Source organism: Salvelinus alpinus, chromosome 8 (assembly GCF_045679555.1).
Source record: "Salvelinus alpinus chromosome 8, SLU_Salpinus.1, whole genome shotgun sequence".
Lineage (NCBI taxonomy): Eukaryota > Metazoa > Chordata > Actinopteri > Salmoniformes > Salmonidae > Salvelinus > Salvelinus alpinus.
This window is the reverse complement of record NC_092093.1, coordinates 30,808,930-30,834,220: the sequence shown is the minus strand read 5'-3', so window position 1 is coordinate 30,834,220 and position 25,291 is coordinate 30,808,930. Positions and strand designations below refer to the sequence as shown.

General features: G+C 41.9%; 1 protein-coding gene across 4 annotated transcripts in view; it reads left to right on the top strand.

Moving 5' to 3' along the window:
- LOC139582913 (androgen-induced gene 1 protein-like) overlaps positions 1 to 25,291 on the top strand; it is a 57,512-nt gene that overhangs the window by 12,642 nt on the left and 19,579 nt on the right. For 2 of the 4 annotated variants that reach the window (XR_011676446.1, XM_071413364.1), the window contains exons 2-3: positions 622 to 777; positions 22,343 to 22,444. Coding sequence is in view for 3 of the 4 variants with exons in the window: in XM_071413364.1 (XP_071269465.1) it covers positions 622 to 777; positions 22,343 to 22,444 (258 nt within the window). In the remaining variant the exon portion in view is untranslated. Of the gene's footprint in view, positions 1 to 621; positions 778 to 12,598; positions 14,115 to 14,506; positions 15,322 to 15,431; positions 15,529 to 21,602; positions 21,707 to 22,342; positions 22,445 to 25,291 lie in introns of those variants that run through there. The other 2 variants (XM_071413365.1, XM_071413366.1) reach the window with 2 other exon arrangements.

Below are 25,291 nucleotides of genomic sequence, written 5' to 3'. Positions count from 1 at the left end.
TATGCTGTGTGTTTTGGCTTTCATGCCTTTGTGGATTGCGCAGATTACGGTCTCGTCCTGTGTGTTAATCATTGTGCGCTAGTGTTATTTATTCGAGGTACTCCTCGCTCTTTTGTTTTCGGTTTCTACCCTGTGTTTTGTTATTTTGTTTGTTCTTCGTCCCCGTGCCTTTACACGGCACGCCGTAATTTGGGTTTAATAAAAAAAACGATTACGCATTCCTGCGTCTGTCTCCCGACTCATTCATACTTACGTGACAATTAGCCACAAAATCCTTAGTTTGAAAGCAGCTGTTTCCCCCCACGTGGGCCAGCCTTTAGCAATTATTTATAGCCATTTGAGGTACAGCTAGCAAGATGCACACACAGTAGAGCGAAAGGGAGAGCAATGGCGTGGTGCACATATCTATAATTTGAGAACTACTTTTGGCTCGTGGGCGCTACTTTCAGAATTACTGGCTAAAAAGTATACTAAAGTACCGGTGAATGCTTTTCTGTGACAACTCCTGGAGCAGCTATACTTTAAAAAATGCACTAACTATTATGTACTCTTGTGTGTGGCTGATCTGTCTTGAAGTACACATGATGTGATCTACATGTGTCTTCTCCTCCCCTGTTCTAGGTTATCCAGGCAGTGTTCTTTGGCGTGTGTGTGCTGACAGACCTTTCCAGCCTGCTGACCAAGGGCAGTGAGAGCCAGGAGCAGGAGAGGCAGCTTAGGAAGCTCATTGGCCTGAGGGACTGGATGATGGCCGTGCTGGCCTTCCCTGTTGGAGTGGTAAGTAGTAGTCACAACACAACGCGAGGCCTAGGGCATTGGAGTCTGCTCTCAGATCTGTTTGTGGTATATCGCCAACTCAACGACCATTGGTGTATAGCACAAACAGATCTGGGACTAGGATATAGCACAAAATCTGAAAGTTAATTCAAGGAGAAATGAGCAAAAGACACTGAATGTTCTACATTGTAAATAACTGCGTTTCTTACTCTGACTGTCTAGATGCTTGAAACCACAGATCCACAACAAAACAGATGCTTCCATTCTCATTGCCTTTTCAAGCATTATTCATGGGTAAAATTAAGATATTTGAACAAACAAACAGATGCACCCGAATTAGCGACGTAACGATTCACCCGATTCAATTGTTTAAGATGCACGTCACCAATTCAAACCTTACTAATCACCAGTTCAGTTTTTTTTTGCTTCATATTACATTCTTTCAAAAAAATACCTCATCTTTTGTGACAAATGATGCTTCTTCTGTTTCAGTGTGGAAATGCATGTAACTGTGTTGACATTCATTGATCTACACGTCATTCTGCGTGCCTAACAACACCAGACAATATCAGTAGCCTAGTCAAACTACGCACTGTGCGCTGACCAATGCGAGGTAGGCGGCCTGTTCCTGATCTTGCCCATCTGTGCAGCACCTTCAGCATTCAAATGCTAAAATGGTTTGTGTGGTATTACGCTTTATTAGTTGAGTGACAACCTAAGTCATTTGCTAGGTTATTGTTATCTATGAGCCATTGAAAATGGTGTTTTACCAGAATTAAAGTAAACTACCAGAGACAACTCTCATCTGGCTATAGCCTACCTGCTGAACAGGGCTTACAATAGCTGTTATTTTGATTGTTCAGGTTCAGCAATAGTTTTGGTAGTTTTGCTTTAAACAATTGTTGTATATGTTCATTTTTAGATATATACGGTAAAGTGAATCATTTCATAACGAGCAATCACTTTTGCGAGGTGCACTGTATGGCCATAATGAAAGAAGAGAGCATCTCCGTAAATACTTCTAAACGGTCAAAACCATTGAGATGGGGGTGAAATCCAAAGTTGTGCCTGACTATGTCATAGCTAATTTGGAAACGATAATTATTGATATATTACCAGTGGTGTAGTGCTATTTTTTTAGGTGAGGAAGAGCTTTTTAAAATTTGTCATAATTTCCTCAAAGTTTGTACAGGCAGATGTAGCCAATTTAATAGCCCATCATTATAGAAAATGCATATGCTCCTTCGATAGCAACGTCTGCATGTGCCCACACATATTGTCTCAAGAAAATGTTCTATTTGTAATACCCTCAAACACCAACTTAGGCATAGGCTACCTAATTTCTAAATAGGCCATCATCCCTGTCCATCGTAAAACTTCCAAACTGCATCTCCATGTTAATAATTTGATTGATCTCAATTCGTTTCATGGGAATATGCATTTAGATCTTCTTGAATGACTGTTTCATGAGCGAATTAGAGCAGACGGTATTAACAAACTATTAGCCTTTCTTGTATTTTGTTTCAATCAAACCATATGTCCTGTCTAGTGGCACAGTTTTGGCACATTATATTTTTTTGTCTGACTATTCAGCTTCAGCTAACCATCCTGAAATCTCATTAGAAATGAAGAGGTGTTCTTGGTGGAACAGTAAACGTTAAAGGCCTATGCTATGGTATTATATCTGGTTCTGTTATATTAAATTCTAATTCATCGTTATGTGATCTTGCGAGACATTGATTCAGCTTTGATCTAACTTTACTAAACGAGCACCATTGTGAGAAGTGATGATCTTCTGTAATGATGATAATAATAATAATAATAAGTGATGAGGACTATTAGGCGTAGGCAACAGATCTTGATGAGTGTTATTTTAAACGATTGGAGCGCCCTTCGTGGTGCTGAAAGGACAGCGCCAGGATTGCGTAATGATGTTAAAGAAGTTGAACCAACTTGTGGTGCTGAAGGATAGCGCTGCCATTTGGCCAGTTCAGGAACAACAATAATTTGCAGTAGGCCTATTGCCTAATAGACCTGTGACTATGTGGTATAGCTATTTGTAGGCTATAGCCTAATGTAAATACAAATACATATAGCTTAATATCATTACACTGTTTGCGAGGAGAGCTTTATTGCGTGTAGGCATTTTCATTGTATTGTGTAGCTTACACACTGCATCATAAATAAACTTTGATTTGATTAGCTTAAACCCATGGTTACAATATACCCTATTACAGAATAAAACAGAGGTGAACTATCACTTCATAGAATTTATTTGCATAGATTAAACATGCTATCAAATCAATTGACCAAGTAGTGAACATGAACCATTACTACATATAATTACAGGAAATTCATTATGAAACAGCCATAAAATCAATATTTTGGTGTGGCATATTCATGCATCTCAATAAACTAGAAGCTTAATGCATTGTTACCTCCAACTTGGCCCAATTTACAATTCACATTCCCACTGACATACTAAGCTAGAACAGGCCCTGCATCTCAACCAATAGTCAATATAGGTTAAAGATCCACAGCAGGGCTACAGCAACTTCCAGACAGGTTTGGGTGTCCTCGGCAGAATGGTACCACTGTACCAAGTGGTCGCATATTGTTCTGGGTTCCACTGCGCAAGAGGGGTCCGTTTTTGTGAACATCAAGGCAGACACACAGTGAATTTGTATTTTTTTTCAACGTTCTGATTGGCCAAGCCGACGGGCTTCCGCAGTGCACACACACATAGCCTATAGTTTTTCCTCATTCTCACCACCGCCAGAGAGAAGACAGGGGAGAAACCACCATTCACCTCTAGGCTGCTATACATATTTATTTGGTTTGTCATTCTATCGTTTTTCATGGAGTTTTAGTGGTAATTAAATATCATTTATAATTCATTTTCCAGAAATAGTTTTATCAGCTCCGTGTATTCTCAAACTGAAAAAAAGTGAGGGCAGCACTACTCCCCTGTACATTACTAGCTCAAACACTTAATCTGCAAAAATGAATACTTAATTAGTGGGTGATGGTGATTTCAAAACCAACGTGGGGAGACAAAAAACAGGCGACATTGCCCCCTCTAATCTGGTAGTGGGGTGGTACAATAGATGCCTAGTCTCTTGTATGGCTCAGCTCAGGTACCTACATAGTACATGCACCATAGACAACTGGTCAAACATGTCATTTGGACATTTTGCACAAAAAATCTTTCCAGGTTTTTTTAGAGTTGTTGCATTTTCTGGGCGAAAGAAGAAGAGTTGACAGAGAACTTGATTGAAGCATTCATTCTATCGATTTATGACATTGTGGTGAGCAAAGGTTTATATTGTTTCTAGGACAACATATGACAGAAGAGAAGCTGCATGTATCTAATTACAGTATAGATAAGTTGACTAACAAATAGCCATACTAAAATGGCGGAAATTATAAGCAGAAACATATGCTATCTACAGTGCATTCGGAAAGTATTCAGACCCCTTCCCTTTTTCCATATCTTGTTATGTTACAGCCTTGTAAAAAATAGATTACATTATTATTTTCCCTCATCAATCTACACACAATACCTCACAATGACTAAGCAAAAATAGATTTTTAGAAATGTTTGCAAATGTATTAAAAATAAAAAACTGAAATACCATATTTACATAAGTATTCAGACCCTTTGCTATGAGACTCGAAATTGAGCTCAGGTGCATCCTGTTTACATTGATCATCCTTGAGATGTTTCTACAACTTGATTGGAGTCCACTTGTGGTAATTTCAATTGATTGGACATAATTTGGAAAGGCACACACCTGTCTATATAAAGGTCCCACTGTTGACAGTGCATGTCACAGCAAAAACCAAGCCATGAGGTCGAAGGAATTATCCGTAGAGCTCCGAGACAGGATTGTGTTGAGGCACAGATCTGGGCCAGGTTACCAAAAAATGTCTGCAGCATTGAAGGTCCCCAAGAATACAGTGGTCTCCACCCTTCTTAAATGGAAGAAGTTTGAAGACTCTTCCTAGAGCTGGCCGCCCAGCCAAACTGAGCAATCGGGGAGAAGGGCCTTGGTCAGGGAGGTGACCAAGGACCCGATGGTCACTCTGACAGAGCTCCAGAGTTCCTTGGTGGAGGTGGGAGAACATTAAAGAAGGACAACCATCTCTGCAGCATTCCACCAATCAGGCCTTTATGGTAGAGTGGCCACTCCTCAGTGAAAGGCACATGACAGCCCGCTTTGAGTTTGCCAAAAGGCACTTAAAAGACTCTCAGACCATGAGAAACAAGATTCTCTGGTGTGATGAAACCAAGATTGAACTATTTGTCCTGAATGCCAAGCATCAGGGACTGGGAGACTAGTCCGGATCTAGGGAACGATGAACGGATCAAAGTACAGCGAGATCTTTGATGAAAAGCTGCTCCATGGGCTCAGGACCTCATACTGGGGCAAAGGTTCACCTTCCAACAGGACAACAACCCTAAGCACACAGCCAAGACAACGCAGGAGGGGCTTTGGGACAAGTCTCTGAATGTCCTTGAGTGGCCCAGCCAGAGCCCGGACATGAACATCTCTGGAGAGACCTGAAAATAGCTGTGCAGTGAAAAAAAGGAGGAAAAAAGAATAAGGCTGTAACAACAAAATGTAGAAAAAGTCAAGTGATCTGAATACTTTCCAAATGCACTGTAAATCAAAAACATCCTGCACCCCCTGTCAAAAAAATAATTCTGCCGTCTGACTGTAGCCTATAGCGCATTTTCTATATCTGCGGATTAGGGTCGGGTGTACATATAGTTGGGTGGTTGCAGATGGGCTATTCCATATCTCGCATTTTCCGTAATTGACACATATGCTTCGCTTTTCAACTAGCTAAAAGCTAGCTAGTTCGAGTCTGTGACTGTACAGTACTTCTGTTTGTACTACTGCACGGTAAAACAATGCACGAGTTGAAAATATTGAACGCATGCAGTACACAGAACGCACCGCAGCCTAGTGCGGCACCCCCATTCTTCCACGAGAAATTCCATCATTTGGAGCACCGCTCCAAAATCTCACATAAGTATTCAATTGGGTTGAGATCTGGTGACTGAGACGGCCATGGCCCATGGTTTACATCGTTTTCATGCTCATCAAACCATTCATTGACCATTCGTGCCCTGTGGATGGGGGAATTGTCATCCTATGGGGGAATAGTATGGTAGCCAAAATAATGGCTTGCCCAGCATTTTTATACATGATCCTAAGCATGATGGGATGTTAATTGCTTAATTAACTCAGGAACCACACCTGTGTTGAAGCACCTGATTTCAATATAATTTGTATCCCTCATTTACTCAAGTGTTTCCATTATTTTGGCAGTTACCTGTATATGAGAAATAGAACAGAAACTCAACAACTCCAGACCTAATAAACAAGTGTCTGTTTTCCTCCTACCTCGCCAGACAAATGCTAGTCTTTAGTCTATATGTAGGTCAGCCAAATCTAGGGTTGTCTCACACCTCGCAGGTGAAACAGCAAGGCTGATGGAAAGGAAAAGTCCCCTAGCTAGCCTTCCGTCTGAGTTAGTGGACACTGTCGGCATTCTTTCCCTGCTGCATACCGCTGCCTGTGGCCTATCCTGGACTGCACTGTCCTCTGGGAGGGCCTTTGCATAAGCCTAGTAGGGACACCGACACACATTGTCTTGGATGCAGCACGGCCCATTTGCTTTGCAAATGCCAAGTCATCTACCTGGCCGGGTGTCATGCCGTGGCCTTGGAGGTAACGGGCAGCGAGTAGCAGGACCAGAGGGCTGAGCCCTGGGAGAAAAAGGAAACACTGCATGTTTGTCTTACTTTTATATGCCCTTGTGTCCGTGATGGCCATCTGATAATTACTCGGAAAATATTTAAATTGGGTCTTTGCTGCTGCCTCTTTTCCTGTTAGCAGGGAGAGGTGATGTTTTAGTTTTATATAGTGAGGTGGTGTTGGTGAGGTGCCAGGGTGCCCAGGCAGCAGGTGCTGAGGGGTTCATACAGGGATGTGCATTTATAAAGTACTGGGTAAATATTTGAATTATAGTGGAAAGGTACTGGTTGCTAGTATACCGTTTTTCTTCCAGGCCTCAAGCCAAAAGAGAGGGAAATAATTTCATTTGTACTAACTTTGGCTTAGTAACTGTGTAATAAGGAAGAACATTGCATGTCGTGTCATCATCATGATATCTATTTTTATCATGACCTACAGTGCCTTCGGAAAGTATTCAGACCTCTTGACTGTTTCCACATTTTGTTACGTTACAGCCTTATTCTAAAATGGATTAAATCGTTTTCCCCCCTCATCAATCTACACACACTACCCCATAACGACAAAGCAAAAAAACAGGTTTTTAGACATTTTTGTTGAAATATAAATATTATTTTTTTTACATAAAATGTACATAAGTATTCAGACCCTTTACTCAGTACTTTGTTGAAGCCTTGAGTCCTCTTGGGTATGACGCCACAAGCTTGGCACACCTGTACTTGAGGAATTTCTTCCATTCTTCTCTACAGGTCAGGTTGGATGGGGAGCGTTGCTGCACAGCTATTTTCAGATCTCTCCAGAGATGTTCGATAGGGTTCAAGTCCGGGCTCTGGCTGGGCCACTCAAGGACATTAAGAGACTTGTTCCAAAGCCACTCCTGCGTTGCCTTGGCTGTGTGCTTAGGGTTGTTGTCCTGTTGGAAGGTGAGCCTTCACCTCAGTCTGAGGACCTGAGTGCTCTGGAGCAGCTTTTCATCAAGGATCTGTAAGGAAATGTAAGGATCTCTCTGTACTTTGCTCCGTTCATCTTTGCCGTTCATCTTTGATTTTATCATACCAGAGAATCTTGTTTCTCATGGTCTGAGAGTCTTTAGGTGCCTTTTGGTAAACTCCAAGCGGGTAGTCATGTGCCTTTAACTGAGGAGTGGCTTCTGTCTGGCCACACTACAATAAAGGCCTGATTGGTGGAGTGCTGCAGAGATGGTTGTCCTTCTGGAAGGTTCACCCATCTCCACAGAAGAACTCTAGAGCTCTGTCAGATTTACCAACGGGCTCTTGGTCACCTCCCTGACAAAGGCTCTCCTCCCCTGATTGCTCAGTTTGGCCAGACGGCCAGCTCTAGGAAGAGTCTTGGTGGTTCCAAACTTCTTCCATTTAAGAATGATGGAGGCCACTGTGTTTTTGGGGACCTACAATGCAGCAAACATTTTTTGGTACCCTTCCCCAGATCTGTGCCTCGACACAATGCTGTCTTGAAGCTCTACAGACAATTCCTTCGACCTCATGGCTTGGTGTTTGCTCTGACATGCACTGTCAACTGTGGGACCTTATATAGACAGATTTGTGCCTCTCCAAATCATGTCCAATCAATTGAATTTACCACAGGTGGACTCCATGCAAGTTGTTGAAACATCTCAAGGATGATGAATGGAAACAGGTTGTACCTGAGCTCAATTTCGAGTCTCATAGCAAAGGGTCTGAATACTAATGTCAATAAGGTATTTCTGTTTTTATTTTAATACATTTGCAAAAATGTCTAAACCTGTTTTCACTTTGTAATATGGGATATTGTGTGTAGATTGATGAGGAACATTTTTAATTGAATCCATTTTAGAATAAGGCTAACGTGACAAAATGTGGAAAAAGTCAAGGGGTCTGAATACTTTCCAAAGGCATTGTATACTGAAATAGGGACATGCGTGTTATATACATCACAGGCCCTGCTTACCAGAGATCATGTGATGTGTGCTGTGACCTGTGTTCTTCTGCGTAGGTAGGCTGTAAGACATGAGTCATCAGAGCAGCAGAGCGGAGAGAGCGAGACGACGCGCTGCTCCTTAGATATCCTCCTAGAAACTAGGGACCAGTTGCTACTCTCTTAGAAAAAACACATACCCTCTGTGTAAAGGTTTCTACCTGGAACCAAAAGGGTTATACCTAGAACCAAAAAGGGTTCTTCATAGGGTTCATCTATGGGGACAGCTGAAGAACCCTTTTATCGTCACCGTCACAGAGCAGTGGAGGCTGCTATATGATGAGCCACTTGGCACCAACCCCTGTCTGAGAGTTGGCCACACAGTTCAGTTTACACACCACACAATGGATGTCATGTGCACCGCAGCTAATGCCGGGAAATGAGCCCCCATTAGCGTTGATGCTGGATAATGGTAATATGTGTGTATCTGTAGTCTGCGTGCTGCTCTGGTTTGTGTGTGTGTGTATATGTGTGTATTCTCCCTGCATTGGTCAGGTGTGAATGTATCCCTGGCAGGGTCGAGCGCACCCTTCCATTCTTCCCACCTCTCCACATGATGATGAAAGAGGAGAGTGTGCCATCAGGGCACAATAGCGGGGACATTTCACATGCATCCATCTGAGGCGCAGATGGCAGACCAGGTAATTCCATCCCCCTCGGCTGGGCTGTGGATGGTTTGGCTCCTGGACAGGCCTGGAGGCCCCTTGCGGGACCAGGTGTGGTTTCCCTGCGGGCCTGACGACATGGAGCCTATGCAGCTAAAAAGGTTGAGGGTGTGGAAATGTGAAATGTCTAAATAAACTACCTGTCTCAGACTGAATCCATTTACTCACACTCTGCACCTCGGAGAGGAAATAAGAAATGCTGTTTCTCACTTTCGAGGGTCTGAAATAAGCTGCTCCCTCAGAGTCAATGCTCTCCATTCAGCAGGCCTGCCTTCTTGCTGTGGCCTTGTAGTGCAGCCTGTTTATTTGGCCACAGTGGCAAGAGACTTACGGGAAATCGTAGATCCAGCTAAATAATGTGAGTACGAAGCAAAACAGGATTCTGTCAAATCCCTAATCGAGGTCGATTAATATAAATAGGTTGGGTAGTTTGGTAGGGTCGGGAGCAGTTACAACTGTCTGGATCAGAAGGATTACAGGCAGAACTGGAATTCTTTCATCGAGGAAGCCACTCCACAGAGCTGGAACTTCAAACACCCCTTTTCAAAGCCTGTACACTCGACAGTAACATGCTTGTTTTTGCTGTGCATTTGATCTCCTCACAAGCTTACTGCTGTCCTTCTTACAGGAGGCATACAGGGCTGGTGGAGAAGCGTCGGGATAAGAGACAAGGAGCGGCGAAGAAGTCACCTCTTAGGGATTAATTATGGTATGCTGATATTTAAACATTAGCCCCAGAACTGTCGCTTCGCTTCGCCTCACCCGGCATGGCAGGCTTTATTGCTAGCTCGCCTCGGTGTTAGTCGGAGTGCCAGGCAACCTGGATGAAGGAGATAGCTAGTGCTCAGGTCAGAGGCTGACATCTTTGTGCTCCAGGACTGGTCCTTAGAGGGGCAGACTGTGGGGGCAGCAGGGTCAAGCTCAACCCAGGCCAGGCCAAGCAGGAAACCTCAGGGAGAGACAAGAGAAGAGCCAGGTCACAGAACCAGTAGATTTCCTGGGTATATGATGACCTGAGGTGAATGGCGTGTCCAGAGGGCATAAAACGAGGGCGGAAAATGGTCTGGAAAACCCCAATAGACCATTACATTGCCTGTCAAATTATGAACATACTGTATTTGACTGAAAATATAATGTACTTAGATTTGTATTTTTATTATACCCATAGCTATTATGCATATCTCTTTTGTGGATAGCTTGACCTATATTATCTTGGGATAACATGGGCAGCATGTAAACATTCATGGTTATTTGACCCCCTGGGCCCATAGCTTCTCCAGCTCTCTGTGATATACATCCCAGTGGGCATACGACCTGATAAAGACGTATTTTTCTGGTTGAAATGTGGTCGGGACATCTATAACCAGATGACGACACCTTTTTCATGATGTCTTTTTGACGTCATGAAAAATAAATCTTATTTTGGTTGAAATATGTTTTTTCGTTGAAATCTGATTGAACAACTGTCCAGTTATCTTAATGCTACTCAATTAATAGACACCAATCTATATAAACATGCACAGTGCATTCGGAAAGTATTCAGACCCCTTGACTTTTTCTGCATTTTGTTACATTACAGCCTTATTCTAAAATGGATTAAATTGATGTTTTCCTTCACCAATCTACACACAATGGAAAAGCTAAAACTGGTTTTTGAAATTTTAGCAAAATGTATAACCCCCCCCTCAGAAATATCACATTTTACATAAGTATTCAGACCCTTTACTCAGTACTTTGTTGAAACACCTTTGGCAGCGATTACAACATCGAGTCTTCTACGGTATGATGCTTGGCACACCTGTATTTGGGGAGTTTCTCCCATTCTTCTCTGCAGATCCTCTCAAGCTCTGTCAGGTTGGATGGGTAGCATTGCTGCACAGCCATTTTCAGGTCTCTCCAGAGATGTTCGACCGGGTTCAAGTCCGTGCTCTGGCTGGGCCACTCAAGAACATTAAGAGACTTGTCCCAAAGCAACTCCTGCGTTGCCTTGGCTGTGTGCAAGGGGTTGCTGTAATTTTGGAAGGTGAACCTTAGCCTCAGTCTGAGGACCTGAGTGCTCTGGAGCAGGTTTTCATCAAGGATCTCTCTGTACTTTGCTCCATTCATCTTTCCCTCAATCCTGACTAGTCTCCCAGTCCCTGCCGCTGGAAAACATCCCCGCAGCATGACGCTACCACCACCATGCTTCACCGTAGGGATGGTGCCAGGTTTCTTCCAGACGTGACACTTGGCATTCAGGCCAAAGAGTTCAACCTTGGTTTCATCAGACCGGAGAATCTTGTTTCTCATGGTCTGAGAGTCTTTAGGTGCCTTTTGGCAAACTCCAAGTGGGCTGTCATGTGCCTTTTACCGAGGAGTGGCTTCCATCTGGCCTGATTGGTGGAGTGCTGCAGAGATGGTTGTCCTTCTGGAAGGTTCATCTCCACAGAGGAACTCTGGAACTCTGTCAGATTCACCATCGGGCTCTTGGTCACCTCCCTGACCAAGGCCCTTCTCCCCGATTACTCAGTTTGGCCGGGCGGCCAGCTCTAGGAAGAGTCTTGGTGGTTCCAAACTTATTCTATTTAAGAATGATGGAGGCCACTGTGTTCTTGGGGACCTTCAATGCAGCAAACATTTTTTGGTATCCTTCCCCAGATCTGTGCCTCGACACAATCATGTCTCGGAGCTCTACGGACAAATCTTTTGACCTCATGGCTTGGTTTTTTCTCTGACATGCACTATCAACTGTGGGACCTTATATAGACAGGTTTGTGCCTCTCCAAATCATGTCCAATCAATTGAATTTACCACAGGTGGACTCCATGCAAGTTGTAGAAACATCTCAAGGATAATCAATGGAAACAGGATGTACCTGAGCTCAATTTCAAGTCTCGTAGCAAATGATCTGAATACTTTTATAAATAAGGTATCTGTTTTTAGTAATTACTATCTTGTCTCATCGCTACAACTCCCGTACGGGCTCGGGAGAGACGAAGGTCGAAAGCCATGCGTCCTCCGAAGCACAACCCAACCAAGCCGCACTGCTTCTTAACACAGCGCACCTCCAACCCGGAAGCCAGCCGCACCAATGTGTCGGAGGAAACACCGTGCACCCGCCCCCCTCGGTTAGCGCGCACTGCGCCCGGCCCGCCACAGGAGTCGCTGGAGCGCAATGAGACAAGGATATCTCTACTGGCCAAACCCTCCCTAACCCGGACGACGCTAGGCCAATTGTGCGTCGCCCCACGGACCTCCCGGTCGCGGCCGGCTGCGACAGAGCCTGGGCGCGAACCCAGAGACTCTGGTGGCGCCACCACTGCGCCACCCGGGAGGCCCTAAATATTTTAGCAAAAATGTCTCAAACTGTTTTGTCATTTATGGGGTGTTTAATTTAATCCATTTTAGAATAAGGCTTTAATGTAACAAAATGTGAAAAGTCAAGGGGTCTGAATACTTTCTTAATGCACTGTACATAGTGTTTGGGATCATTCACCCATTGGATATAAGACACTAGAACCATTAAAATTATTAAAATTGGAGTAAATGTTCTTTTTCAGCAGGGTTTGCATGATTCAGCTCAAAACATTTGGCAAACGACAGCTGGCAGAGCGCACCAAAGCGGGTTAAGGTCTCATGGCATACTGGACCCAGTCAACACGCTGGGCTCGTGCCTATTCCGTTTGAGACTTGAAGGACTCGGCATGGAGTCTTGGGGGCTTCGTGCGGATGAGCTCTTCCCGAGTCCGGCAGAATCATATTACTCTGGGCTCCGGCTAATGGTACTCGAGCCAGGCCCATTTCAGTTTATCCGGCCCGATTAACTTTTTCAGGAGTAGGGCCATTTATGTTTTTTATTCAGCAAGGGATGAAATACCAATATAGAAAATAAATAAATATATATATTTCACCTCCAGGTCATCGAATTTTCTAGGTCATTGAAAGTTAAAATTTGTGTCAGTCTCTGCGGTCCTATAGCTATCAGAGATGGTCCATAATTTAGAGAATATCCAATCCTATAAATGCTTTTGCTTTTACTAAAGGCCATGGCAGCTTTTGTTTTACAGTCCACCCAATTAAAAAGTGCTCATTCATTTCCATAACATTGTTTCTAGGTTACCAGCATATAAGATATCCATGCACAATAATAACTTTACAAAAATTCAATGCCGTTAAAATTCAGTAAGACTGCAGTACAATGAAATACTGGATGTTTAATTAATGATATCTGCTAACTTGCTGTATGTGTTGGCTTCTATGGTCATCTTTTGTCTGTGTTAGCTAATTGCACTGTTTATTGTGCTGCACATGTTCTTCTGGTCCACTGTATGCCATTTTGATGTTCTATTATGACTAACAAAAAAAGATCTGAATTTAACAAATAACACACAGGCCTATTTTTTCAATATCCTACTACAATTTACCAGGATTTACAAAATCCTATTTTCATCGCATTTATTTGAATCACTAATTAGTCAAACATGATTGCACCTGAATTTGAACCTGAAAATATGACTATAATAATTCCCCTTAACGCTTTTAAGCAATTAACATAATGAGGGCAGTAATTGTATTTTAATTTCGGTGGCTAAATAAGGAGGTAGGCATATCAGTTCCAGCTGAAACTTGGATTGGAATCTGTGCTTCACGTGCAGCAATAGATATCTACGCGCAGCAGGCAGCCTGCTTGCTTCAGCATCAACATTCCATAAGGCCGTTGGGACAGAGCACCGGGCAACACAACAGCACAGCTGGAAAAGAATGACAGTTTCTCAATGTACAGAAAAATATATATATTTGACTGCTAAGTGGTAGTCTGTTCTCCTGCATTCTTGTTTTACTGCTGTACGTAAAGCGGTGGTTTGTTGGGGAAAAGAACGTCAAGGAAAGGTTCGCTAGCTAGCTAACTTTAGCTATCTAACATTATCTCTCTGGCTAATCCTCCATTGACATGGTAAGTTTTCATTTTGATAAATGTTTAGTTAATGACAGTAAATGTATGTGTGTTCTCTGTGTGAGAGTGTGTTTGAGGGAGAGAGAGATGATGATAACTATATTTTCTTTAAGTTATTGTGATGTCAACATTGTGACATACTAGTTGTGTGTGTGTGTGAGAGAGTTGATGACACATATAAGAAACATTGATTGTGTGTGTGAGACATTGCAAGCTACCCCCCCCCCCCCCCCAATATGGATTTAAAGTTTTTCTTGATTCATCAGAGATCCTTGTATTTTTTTGTATTTGACAATATGATACATTTTGCTATACCTTCTCCCCCTCAACACTCATTCACATGTTGCACCTCTCAACTGCCTTTTTCAATTCTTGATTCTCTTTTTTTGCAGGAATCTTCCCACAAGGCACACACTGGTTGAATCAACGTTGTTTCCACATCATTGAAATGAAATTATGTTGAACCAGCGTGGAATAGACGTTGTATTAACGTCTGTGCCCAGTGGAGTCCAGCTTGGATAGAAGGATAGAGGCGGTAACAAAGGAAAGGAGTACAGAAGTTATCCAGCCTGCTGACTAAGACATTTAAATAGCCTATGTTTTGCTGTCTATCTCTCTCCATCTGTCGGCCTGACTGCCAGATTGCTGAGGGGCAACATAGACTTAGCCTAGCAAGACCTTAGGTAATGGTTAATCATGATTTGTCTCGGTCTTTAAAGTTCCTGAAACATGTCAATGACCTGTTGCACGGCTTCTACAGCAGTGCTTGGCCACACACTCAGTTACCAGTGACCTATTCTACTACATCACTGGGATAGGAGAGAGCAGACCAACCCCTCCTTAAATCCATAGTCATTGACAGTTTTGGGTGGAAAATGTTTTTTATTTTTTTTATTTGATACTCTGATATTCAATGTGTATTGATTCCTACTAATCAGCTTTGTAAGAGCTAGGTTTGTACTAGCTATGCTGATGATCGTTAACATTTTTTCATTAAATCACTGAGACTGGATTCCCCAAGAGACATGCTATTCAGCTGCCCATGATTGCCTGAGTAAGTAGATCCAAATTGCTGTAAGTAGATCAAATTGGAATAGCACCACTTCTAATAATAGAAGTTTGTAAAGCATATAAATTCCTATTTTAACTAACTTTTTTTTTTTCAGGTGCAAAACCGTTCTGATTCAAGAGATACCTACCTCTCTTGGTGAGTCATGTAAAGTTTCTCCCATTTCTCTCTTGCTCATTCTTAAAACATTTAGAGATATTATCCAACTACTGTTACATTTTTCTATCCTTTTTCTTAAAATGTTTCAGATTGATGACCAATGAATTAATATTCCACTTCAATATAAGGGCCAGGAGGAGCAAGCATGCCTTTGCTACCACTAGTGTGTGCTCTTCATTGTAGTTGGTAAGTAAATATGAGCAGTTGAGACATTTGGCATAAACAACAGCTAGGTTTACATCAGATTTTCATGTGAATATTCGCAAATACACATAAAAACAATATGCACATTTTCCAAACAGATGAGTTTCCATCAAATTGACTTTTTGGTGATGAATGGCTGTGCGTGATGACGTAGTAAACATAACTTTTGCGGTTAAATTCCCTTGTACCGAATAAGAAATACAAGTTAAATGGGTTTCTGTTGCATTTTCAACTCTACTGATGGTTTTGTCACAACAAATGTTGCCTTATATAGTGAATGTGCCCACTTTAGTCTTGGCATGTGCACTCTAGCCAACAGCTGGGAGATACAATGTGGGCAGGCTACCTACAGTGCCTTCAGAAAGTATTCACACCCCTTGACTTTTTCCACATTTTGTTGTGTTATAGCCTGAATTTTAAATGGATTAAATGTAGATGTTTTGCACTGGCCTACAAACACTACACCCCATAATGTCAAAGCAGAAATTTGTTTTTCAAAAGTTTTACAAATGAAAAGCTGAAATGTCTTAAGTCAATACGTATTCAACCCCTTTGATATAGCAAGCCTAAATGAGTTCAGGAGTAAAAATGTGCTTAACAAGTTGAATAATACGGTGCATGGATTCACTGTGTGCAATAATAGTGTTTAAAATTATTTTTGAATGACTACCTCACCTCTGTACCTCACACATAGAATTATCTGTAAGGTCCCACAATCGAGCAGTGAATTTCAAATACAGATTTAACCAGAGACCAGGGAAGTTCTCCAATGCCTTGCAAAGAATTGCACCTATTGGTAGATGGGTAAAAAAAAAAATGAATACCCCTTTGAGCATGGCGAAGTTATTAATTACACTTTGGATGGTGTATAAATAAACCCAGTCACTACAAAGATACAGGCGTCCTTCCTAACTCAAGTTGTCAGAGAGGAAGGAAACCACTCAGGGATTTCACCATGACAGTTACAGAGTTTAATGGCTGTGATAGGAAAAAACTGAGGATGGATCAACATTGTAGTTACTCCACAATACTAACCTAAATGACAGAGTGAAAAGAAGGAAGCCTGTACAGAATAAAAAATATTCCAAAACATGCATCGTGATTGCAATAAGGCACTAAAATAATCCTGCAAAAAATGTGGCAAAGCAATTCACTTTTTGTCCTGAATACAAGTGTTGTGTTGTATTTGCCCCAAACATATTACTGATTACCATTCTCCATATTTTCAAGCATAGTGGTGACTGCTTCATGTTTTGGGTATGCTTGTAATTGTTAAGGACTGGGGAGTTTTTCAGGTTAAACAAATTAATGGAATGGAGCTAAGCAAAGGCAAAATCCTAGAGGAAAACCTGGTTCAGTCTGCTTTCCACCAGACACTGGGAGATTAATGAATTCGCCTTTCAGCAGAACAATAACCTAAAACACAAGGCCTAATCTACAATGGAGTTGCTTACCAAGAAGACAGGGAATGTTACTGAGTGTCTGAGTTACAATTTTCAGTTAAATCTACTTGAAAATCTTTGGCAAGACCTTAAAATGGTTGTATAGCAATGATCAACAACCAATTTGACAGAGCTTGAAGAATGTTGAAAAGAATAATGGGCAAATGTTGCACAATCCAAGTGTGGAAATTTCTTACAGACTTACACAGAAAGACTCACATCTGTAATCACTACAAAAGGTGCTTCTACAGAGTATTGACTCAGAGTTGTGAATACTTACAGTATGTAAATGAGATACAGTATTTTTTTCCAAATTGTACTTTACTTGTATAAAAAGGTTGGATGGAAACCAATGTTAATGAAACATTTTTTTGTAGATTCTGACTGTTAAAGATAGTTTTACTGTGTATTACTGTTCTGTCATATCCTGCATGCCCATATTATGCCAAATCGTTCATTTATTTTCTTCTCTTTTTATGCTTACAGTAAGTGTCATGAAAAGTCAGAACACTCAGGAGGTTGACGTGTTACTCTGGAAAGTGTTGATGTGTTACGGGCCCTCTGGAAAGTCCTAAAATGTGCCCCTGACTGTCGTGGTGGAGGAGGACACAAAGTATGTACCATGAGTATACAAAATATTAGGAACACCTTCCCATATATTAAGTTGAACCCCCTTTTGCCCTCCGAACAGCCTCAATTCGTCGGGGCATGGACTCTACAAGGTGTCGAAAGCATTCCACAGGGATGCTGGCCCATGTTGACTCCAATGCTTCCCACAGTTGTGTCAAGTTGGCTGGATGTCCTTTGGGTGGTGGACCATTCTTGATACATACAGGAAACTGTTGAGTGTGAAAAACCCAGCAGGGTTGCAGCTCTTGACACATTCAAACCAGTGAACCTGGCACCTACTACCATACCCCATTCCAAATCAAATTTTATTAGTCACATGCACTGAATACAACAGGTGTAGTAGACCTTACAGTGAAATGCTTACTTACGAGCCCCTAACCGAAAATGCATTAAAAAAAAATACGGATAAGAAATAAAAGTAACAAGTAATTAAAGAGCAGCAGTAAAATAACAATAGCAAGACTATTTACAGGGGGGTACTGGTACAGTCAATGTGCGGGGCCCCGGTTAGTTGAGGTAATATGTACATGTAGGTAGCGTTATTAAAGTGACTATGCATAGATGATAACAACAGAGTAGCAGTGGTGTAAAAGAGGGGGCAATGCAAATAGTCTGGGTAGCCATTTGATTAGGTGTTCAGGAGTCTTATGGCTTGGGAGTAGAAGCTGTTTAGAAGCCTCTTGGAACCTAGACTTGGCGCTCCGGTACCGCTTGCCGTTCGGTAGCAGAGAGAAGAGTCTATGACTAGGGTGGCTGGAGTCTTTGGTAATTTTTAGGGCCTTCCTCTGACACCGCCTGGTATAGAGGTCCTGGATGGCAGGAAGCTTGGCCCCAGCGATGTACTGGGCCGTTCGCACTACCCTCTGTAGTGCCTTGCGGTCAGAGGCCAAGCAGTTGCCATACCAGGCAGTGATGCAACTAGTCAGGATGCTCTCGATGGTGCAGCTGTAGAACCTTTTGAGGATCTGAGGACCCATGCCAAATCATCAGGAAGTCCAGGATCCAGTTGCAGAGGGAGGTGTTTAGTCCCAGGGTCCTTAGCTTATTGATGAGCTTTGATGGGACTATGGTATTGAACGCTGAGCTGTAGTCAATGAATAGCATTCTCACATAGGTGTTCTTTTTGTCCAGGTGGGAAAGGGCACTGTGGAGTGCAATAGAGATGGCATCATCTGTGGATCTGTTGGCGCGGTATGCAAATTGGAGTGGGTCTAGGGTTTCTGGGATAATGGTGTTGATGTGAGCCATGACCAGCCTTTCAAAGCACTTCATGGCTACAGACGTGAGAGCTACGAGTCGGTAGTCATTTAGGCAGGTTACCTTAGTGTTCTTGGGCACAGGCACTATGGTGGTCTGCTTAAAACATGTTGGTATTACAGACTCGGACAGGGAGTGGTTGAAAATGTCAGTGAAGACACTTGCCAGTTGGTCAGCGCATGCTCGGAGTACACGTCCTGGTAATCCGTCTGGCCCTGCGGCCTTGTGAATGTTGACTTGTTTAAAGATATTACTCACGTCGGCTGTGGAGAGCGTGATCACAGTCTTCTGGAACAGCTGGTGCTATCATGCATGTTTTAGTGTTATTTGACTCGAAGAGAGCATAAAAGTAGTTTAGCTCGTCTGGTAGGCTTGTGTCACTGGGCAGCTCTCGGCTGTGCTTCCCTTTGTAGTCATTGCATCACAACTTTACATCACGTTCAGAGGCACTTAAATCTTTTGTCTTGCCCATTCACCCTCGGAATAGCACACATGCACAATCCATTTCTCAATTGTCTCAAGGCTTAAACATCCTCCTTTAATCTGTCTCCTCCCCTTCATCTACACTGATTGAAGTGTACCAATAAGGGATCTTTGCTTTCAGATGGATTCACCTGGTCAGGCTATGTCATGGAAAGAGCAGATGTTCCTAATGTTTTGTACAAGTTGCTCTTTTTTGAAGACACCTCTAATCTATAACTGCCACACAAACTTTTTCAACTCCTACCATGGAAATACATTTAGTCAGTGTCCAAAGTTTCTTCAGGAATGTTATTTTCTAGTTTTCTTTAAAATCTCAAATAGATAAAGTAGTGATGTACTGATTCTGTTCACTGCAGATCTGATCCGTCACACGACTCTTCAAGAGGACCACTACGCTCCAGATCGCCTTCTGTCCTCAGAGGTCCTTCATGAGGATCTACCCCATCACACCACTCTTATTAATCATTAATCAAATAAAAACAATGAGCCTTTATATACTGTGTCCCAGTCTTTCTATGCATGTAATGTTTGTGGGTGAATTATGAAACAATTACTGTATGCAGATGTGCAAAATGTTTTGAAGTATATTAGTTTTTGCCATTGCTTGATATATTTTTAAATGTAAGAATATGTTGCATATTGAAACATTTAATTGGTGCCTATAGAAATGTAATGAACCATGTATTCAATATCAAACTTCATCCTCTGCAATACTTTTTACTGTAGGTAATAAGCTGTAATCAGGTGGTCATTCAGGTTATGTGTTATCTATGACCAGTATATACAGTGCCTTCAGAAAGTATTCATAACTCTTGACTTTCCACATTTTGTTGTTAAAATTCTCACCTATCTACACACAGTACCCCATAATGACAAAGTGAAAACATGCTTATAGAAATGTTTGCAAATTTAATACAAAAATATCTAATTTACATAAGTATTCACACCCCTGGGTAAGTCTCTAAGAGCTTTGCACATCTGGATTGTACAATATTTGCACATTATTTTCAAGCTCTGTCAAGTTGTCATAGATTTTCAAAACGATTTACGTCAAAACTGCAACTAGGCCACTCAGGAACATTCAATATCATCTTGGTAAGCAACTCCAGTGTATATTTGGCTTCGTGTTTTAGGTTATTGTCCTGCTGAAAGGTGAATTTGTCTCTCCGTGTCTGTTGGAAAGGAGACTGAACCAGGTTTTCCTCTAGGATTTTGCCTGTACTATTCCGTCTAGTCTTTGCTGATGACAAGCATACCCATAACATGATGCAGCCACCACCATGCTTGAAAATATGAAGAGTGGTACTCAGTGATGTGATTTGCCACAAATGTAACACTTTGTATTCAGGACATAAAATTAATTTCTTTGCCACATTTTTTGCCGTTTTACTTCAGTGCCTTATTACAAACATTGAATATTACAAACATAATATGTTTATTCTGTACAGGCTTCCTTCTTTTCACTCTGTCATTTAGGTTAGTATTGTGGAGTAACTACAATGTTGTTGATTCATGATAGGAATCATCAAGAGTTTAATGATAGGAGAAAACTAACTGTTTTAATGTTACCATTGGCTTCATGGTGAAATCCCTGAGCGGTTTCCTTCCTCTCCTTCCTCTGAGTTAGGAAGGACACCGTATCTTTGTAGTGACTGGGTGTATTGATACACCATCCAAAGTGTAATTAATAGCCACCATGCTTTTTTTTACCCATCTACCAATAGGTGCCCTTCTTTGCGAAGCATTGGAAAACCTCCCTGGTCTTTGTGGTTGAATCTGTGTTTGAAATTCACAGATAATTGTATGTGTGGGCTACAGAGATGAGGTATTATGTGACTTGTTAAGAAAATGTGTACTGCTGAACTTATTTAGGCTTGCCATAACAAAGGGGTTGAATACTTATTGACTCAATACATTTCAGCTTTCCTTTTTTAAAATTGTATTTACCATAATTCCACTTTGACATTATGGGGTATTGTGTGTAAGTCATTGACACAACATAAAAATTCAGGCTGTAACACAACAAAAATGTGGAAAAATTACAGTGGTGTGAATACTTCCTGAAGGCACTGTAATATAGCACATCATATAGTGGTCACAATTATAATCCACTTGTCGTATGGTGGTCAGAAAAAGACATCATATTCTGGTCAGTAAAAATACATAACTTTTTTTTTTTTTTACCAGTTTGCGACCAGAATAAGTTTTCATAAAATAACATTATACTGACATCTTTTCAACCAGGTTTTGCCCACTGGGATATAGGGTGATATACTGTATGACAGTGCCTAGCTGGATGGTGTGAGCCATGACATGGCTCAGGGTGCTGTACGTTTGGGTGTGTAATGGTATGTGTGTCACATATTTATAGACTCACCACGCATTGTTTCAATATTCAATCATAGTATTTCCACGTCAACCAATATGCTTATGTGAAGTGCAGCGAAATTTAACTTTGAATTAATCCTAAACATGACTTTTTGATGAATGGGTTTTCTGAGAAATGTAAGCTGTATCATTGCTGTCTTACATAAACATTTTATCTTCTCGATTAGGATTATCTGTTTGATTGTTTATCTGTGTGATTCATGATTGTTTGATAGTTAATCTTCTTTTCATGTAACTGATGTCATCACTGTCTCTACTCTCTTTGTCCTCACTATGTCACTCTATGTCCTTACTACGTCTCTCTATGTCCTTACTATGTCTCTCTATGTCCTCATTGTCTTCTAAGTCCTCACTATGTCTCCTATGTCCTCACTATATCCTCAGTCTCCTATATCCTCACTATGAATCCTATGTCCTCACTATGTCTCCTATGTCCTCACTATGTCTCATGTCCTCACTATGTCCTCGATATGTCTCCTATGTCCTCACTGTCTCTTATGTCCTCACTATGTCTCCTATGTCCTCGCTATGTCTCCTATGTCCTTGCTATGTCTCCTATGGCCTCACTATGTCTCTGTGTCCTTGTCTCTCTGCAGTTTGTGGTGACCATGTTCTGGGCCCTGTACTTGTATGACAGAGACCTGGTGTACCCCAGACTTCTGGACAACTTCATACCCCAGTGGCTCAACCATGGCATGGTGAGTACTGTCTGTTTACTATACTGTTCCCAGACCTGTCATAGCGTTACAGTGTTGATTATTTAGCGTGGTTAGTACAAGGTGTTTAGGTAGCTAGAATCCGATAAAAAAAATCCTTCATTTTTGCTCAACATTCTTGTCCAAAAGACAAATGTTATTTCACCCATCACACTTCTCTGTGGTCATATTTGTTATTTATCATTATAATTTACAAACATGTTATCAAGTAGAGGTATGTATTATAGACCATAGAGCATTTTTCCATTTTCCCCACTCTATTTAAGAGCCCACTCAGTAAATAAATAGACATTTAAAAGCATATCTGGAGCCCCAAACACATCAGTCACAGTGGACAATGGGCAGCTAATGGTGCCTAAACGCTTCCCATAATAGCAGACACAGTAGTGAGGCACATCTTGTTCCCCCCAATAATCTTCTCTATGGTCATGTTGACGTCAGCAGTCAAAACAATGGGAAGAGGTTGTGTAACTAGTGATATCTATCAGGTGGAACCGAAGCCCTCCGGCTGCCACAATTAGATGAAAGGCTTGTTATTCTAGCTGGTGAGACTGGTGATTGATGGATGTGTTCGTTCGGTGTGTGTGTGTGTGTATTATATGTGTGTGTGTGTGTGCGTGCGCCCGTGCTGCATGTCTTTTGGCTCCACAATCACATCCCAATCCTGCATCAAGAGTCGAGCCTCCAGCTGTGTCCATAGACAGTGTATAAAGAAGCCTCAATGGATATCTTGACGGATGCGACATACTGTAGTAGTCTGTCACTGCTAGCAACCAATAATAGTACACAGACTGGTTGCTACATAACAGTAACTGTTCACAAAGACTCTATGGGAAATTCTGTGTAAGCAATTTGGGTTGAAGTGTATGTAAATGTCCAAGGCATTATGTATGATGATATTAATTGGTGTTTAATGGGCCATACTACAGAATATCAGCATAGATTTGGCAGTCAAACCGTGGAATAAAGCCTTGTTTTGATTGTAACTATGGATATGCGATCTTTCCATTCACGTGAGAGATAAATCCGATCGTTTTCCAGCGGCGCTATGCAAAAATGCCGGTCTAATTTCCTCAAGCGTATTACCCCGACCCATATCCACTTCAGCGCGTGCCGGGAGTGTTGTTTGTTGTGTGTGTTGGAGTCTGTGTTGCTACGGTCAATTCAAGTCCCAAATGCTCCGATTAAATACAGACCAAGAGTCTTTAAGTCAGGACGAGATGTTACCCAGCGCCTCAACAGTCATGTGAACCAACATGACCCAGTTTAACCCAGAACAGACACTCACAGAGAGTGGTATGGCCTCCAGTCCTGCTAACTATTTTACTAAGGGCTGACCCCAGGGAAAACCCACAACGGGTCCAACAGCTGAAAACAATTCATGATATGCAAAGCCTCCAGATACAGTATGTGAGTGCTGAGCATGGGACGGGTGACGACTGCAGCAGCAGAGTTATTACTCCACAGTAACTATTTTCCTGCATTTCATGGTACCGCATTTGTTTGTTTACCCCCGCTGCCACGGCAACTGTCTCCAGCTCCCCTCGGTATGAGGAGAGAGTGACCGAACCCTGTTACTGTTTGGCAGCCTGGCCTGTGAATGCTATTGCAGTTCACTACAGAGCAAGAGAGTGTGGCCTGGTTCAGCCCTGTATATACACTGTGTGTGTGTATATATATATATATATCTTCACACCACACCATCTTCACACCAGTCTCAATGTCAATAGTGAAGAGGAGACTCCAGGATGCTGGGAGTAGTACACAGCATTGTACGAGATCTTCAGTTTCTTGGCAATTTCTCGCATGGAATAGCCTTCCTTTCTCAGAACAAGAATAGACTGACGAGTTTCAGAAGAACGTATTTTGTTTCCGGCCATTTTGAGCCTGTAAATCGAACCCACAAATGCTGATGCTCCAGATACTCAACTAGTCTAAAGAAGGCCAGTTTTATTGCTTCTTAAATTAGAACAACAGTTTTCAGCTGTGCTAACATAATTCCAAAAGGGTTTTCTAATGATCAATTAGCCTTTTAAAATGATAAACTTGGATTAGCTACCACAACGTGCCATTGGAACACAGGAGGGATGGTTGCTGATAATGGGCCTCTGTACGCCTATGTAGATATTCCATAAAAAATCTGCCGTTTCCAGCTACAATAGTTGTTTTCAACATTAACAATGTCTACACTGTATTTCTGATCAATTTTATGTTATTTTAAATGGACAACAAAATTTGCTTTTCTTTCAAAAACAAGGACATTTCTAAGTGACCCCAAACTTTAGAACAGTAGTGTATATATATATATCTCCTCCTCACACTGCTTATCACATGGCTGCTGTTTTGAAGATTCAAATACACAGGCAGGCGATGGGATCTAACATAGCAAAGGAAGGCGGTCGGGAGGTATTTTGCACCCTGTCTACCACACAATGAAGCCTTGGTGCACACAGGGAGCGAGGTGTTGATAGAAACCCGGTCTCACCTTTCCCTCTGGGTGGGAGATACGACAGACCATCCTGACACAGTCCCTGACACAGTGCACTGCTGCACACAGCCCTAGAGATAACGTTATTCAGGGAATGCACAAAGAGAAGACAGAAATGTTTTATAGACTCTGTAAGGAGTGGTCTAATTACTATGCTGTTGGTACAGCGTGTAGTACTGTCAAAATTATATCCCACAGAATAACCTAGTAACGTTCTGTTCATTTATGCAGAATATCCCTCCCTGAATATTAATTTCAAGTTCACAAAGTAAAGCGAGACGTGACTTGAAAAGTGTGCCACGGAAAGTGCAGATCTGCCGTCAAGAGATTTGCCTTCAAGA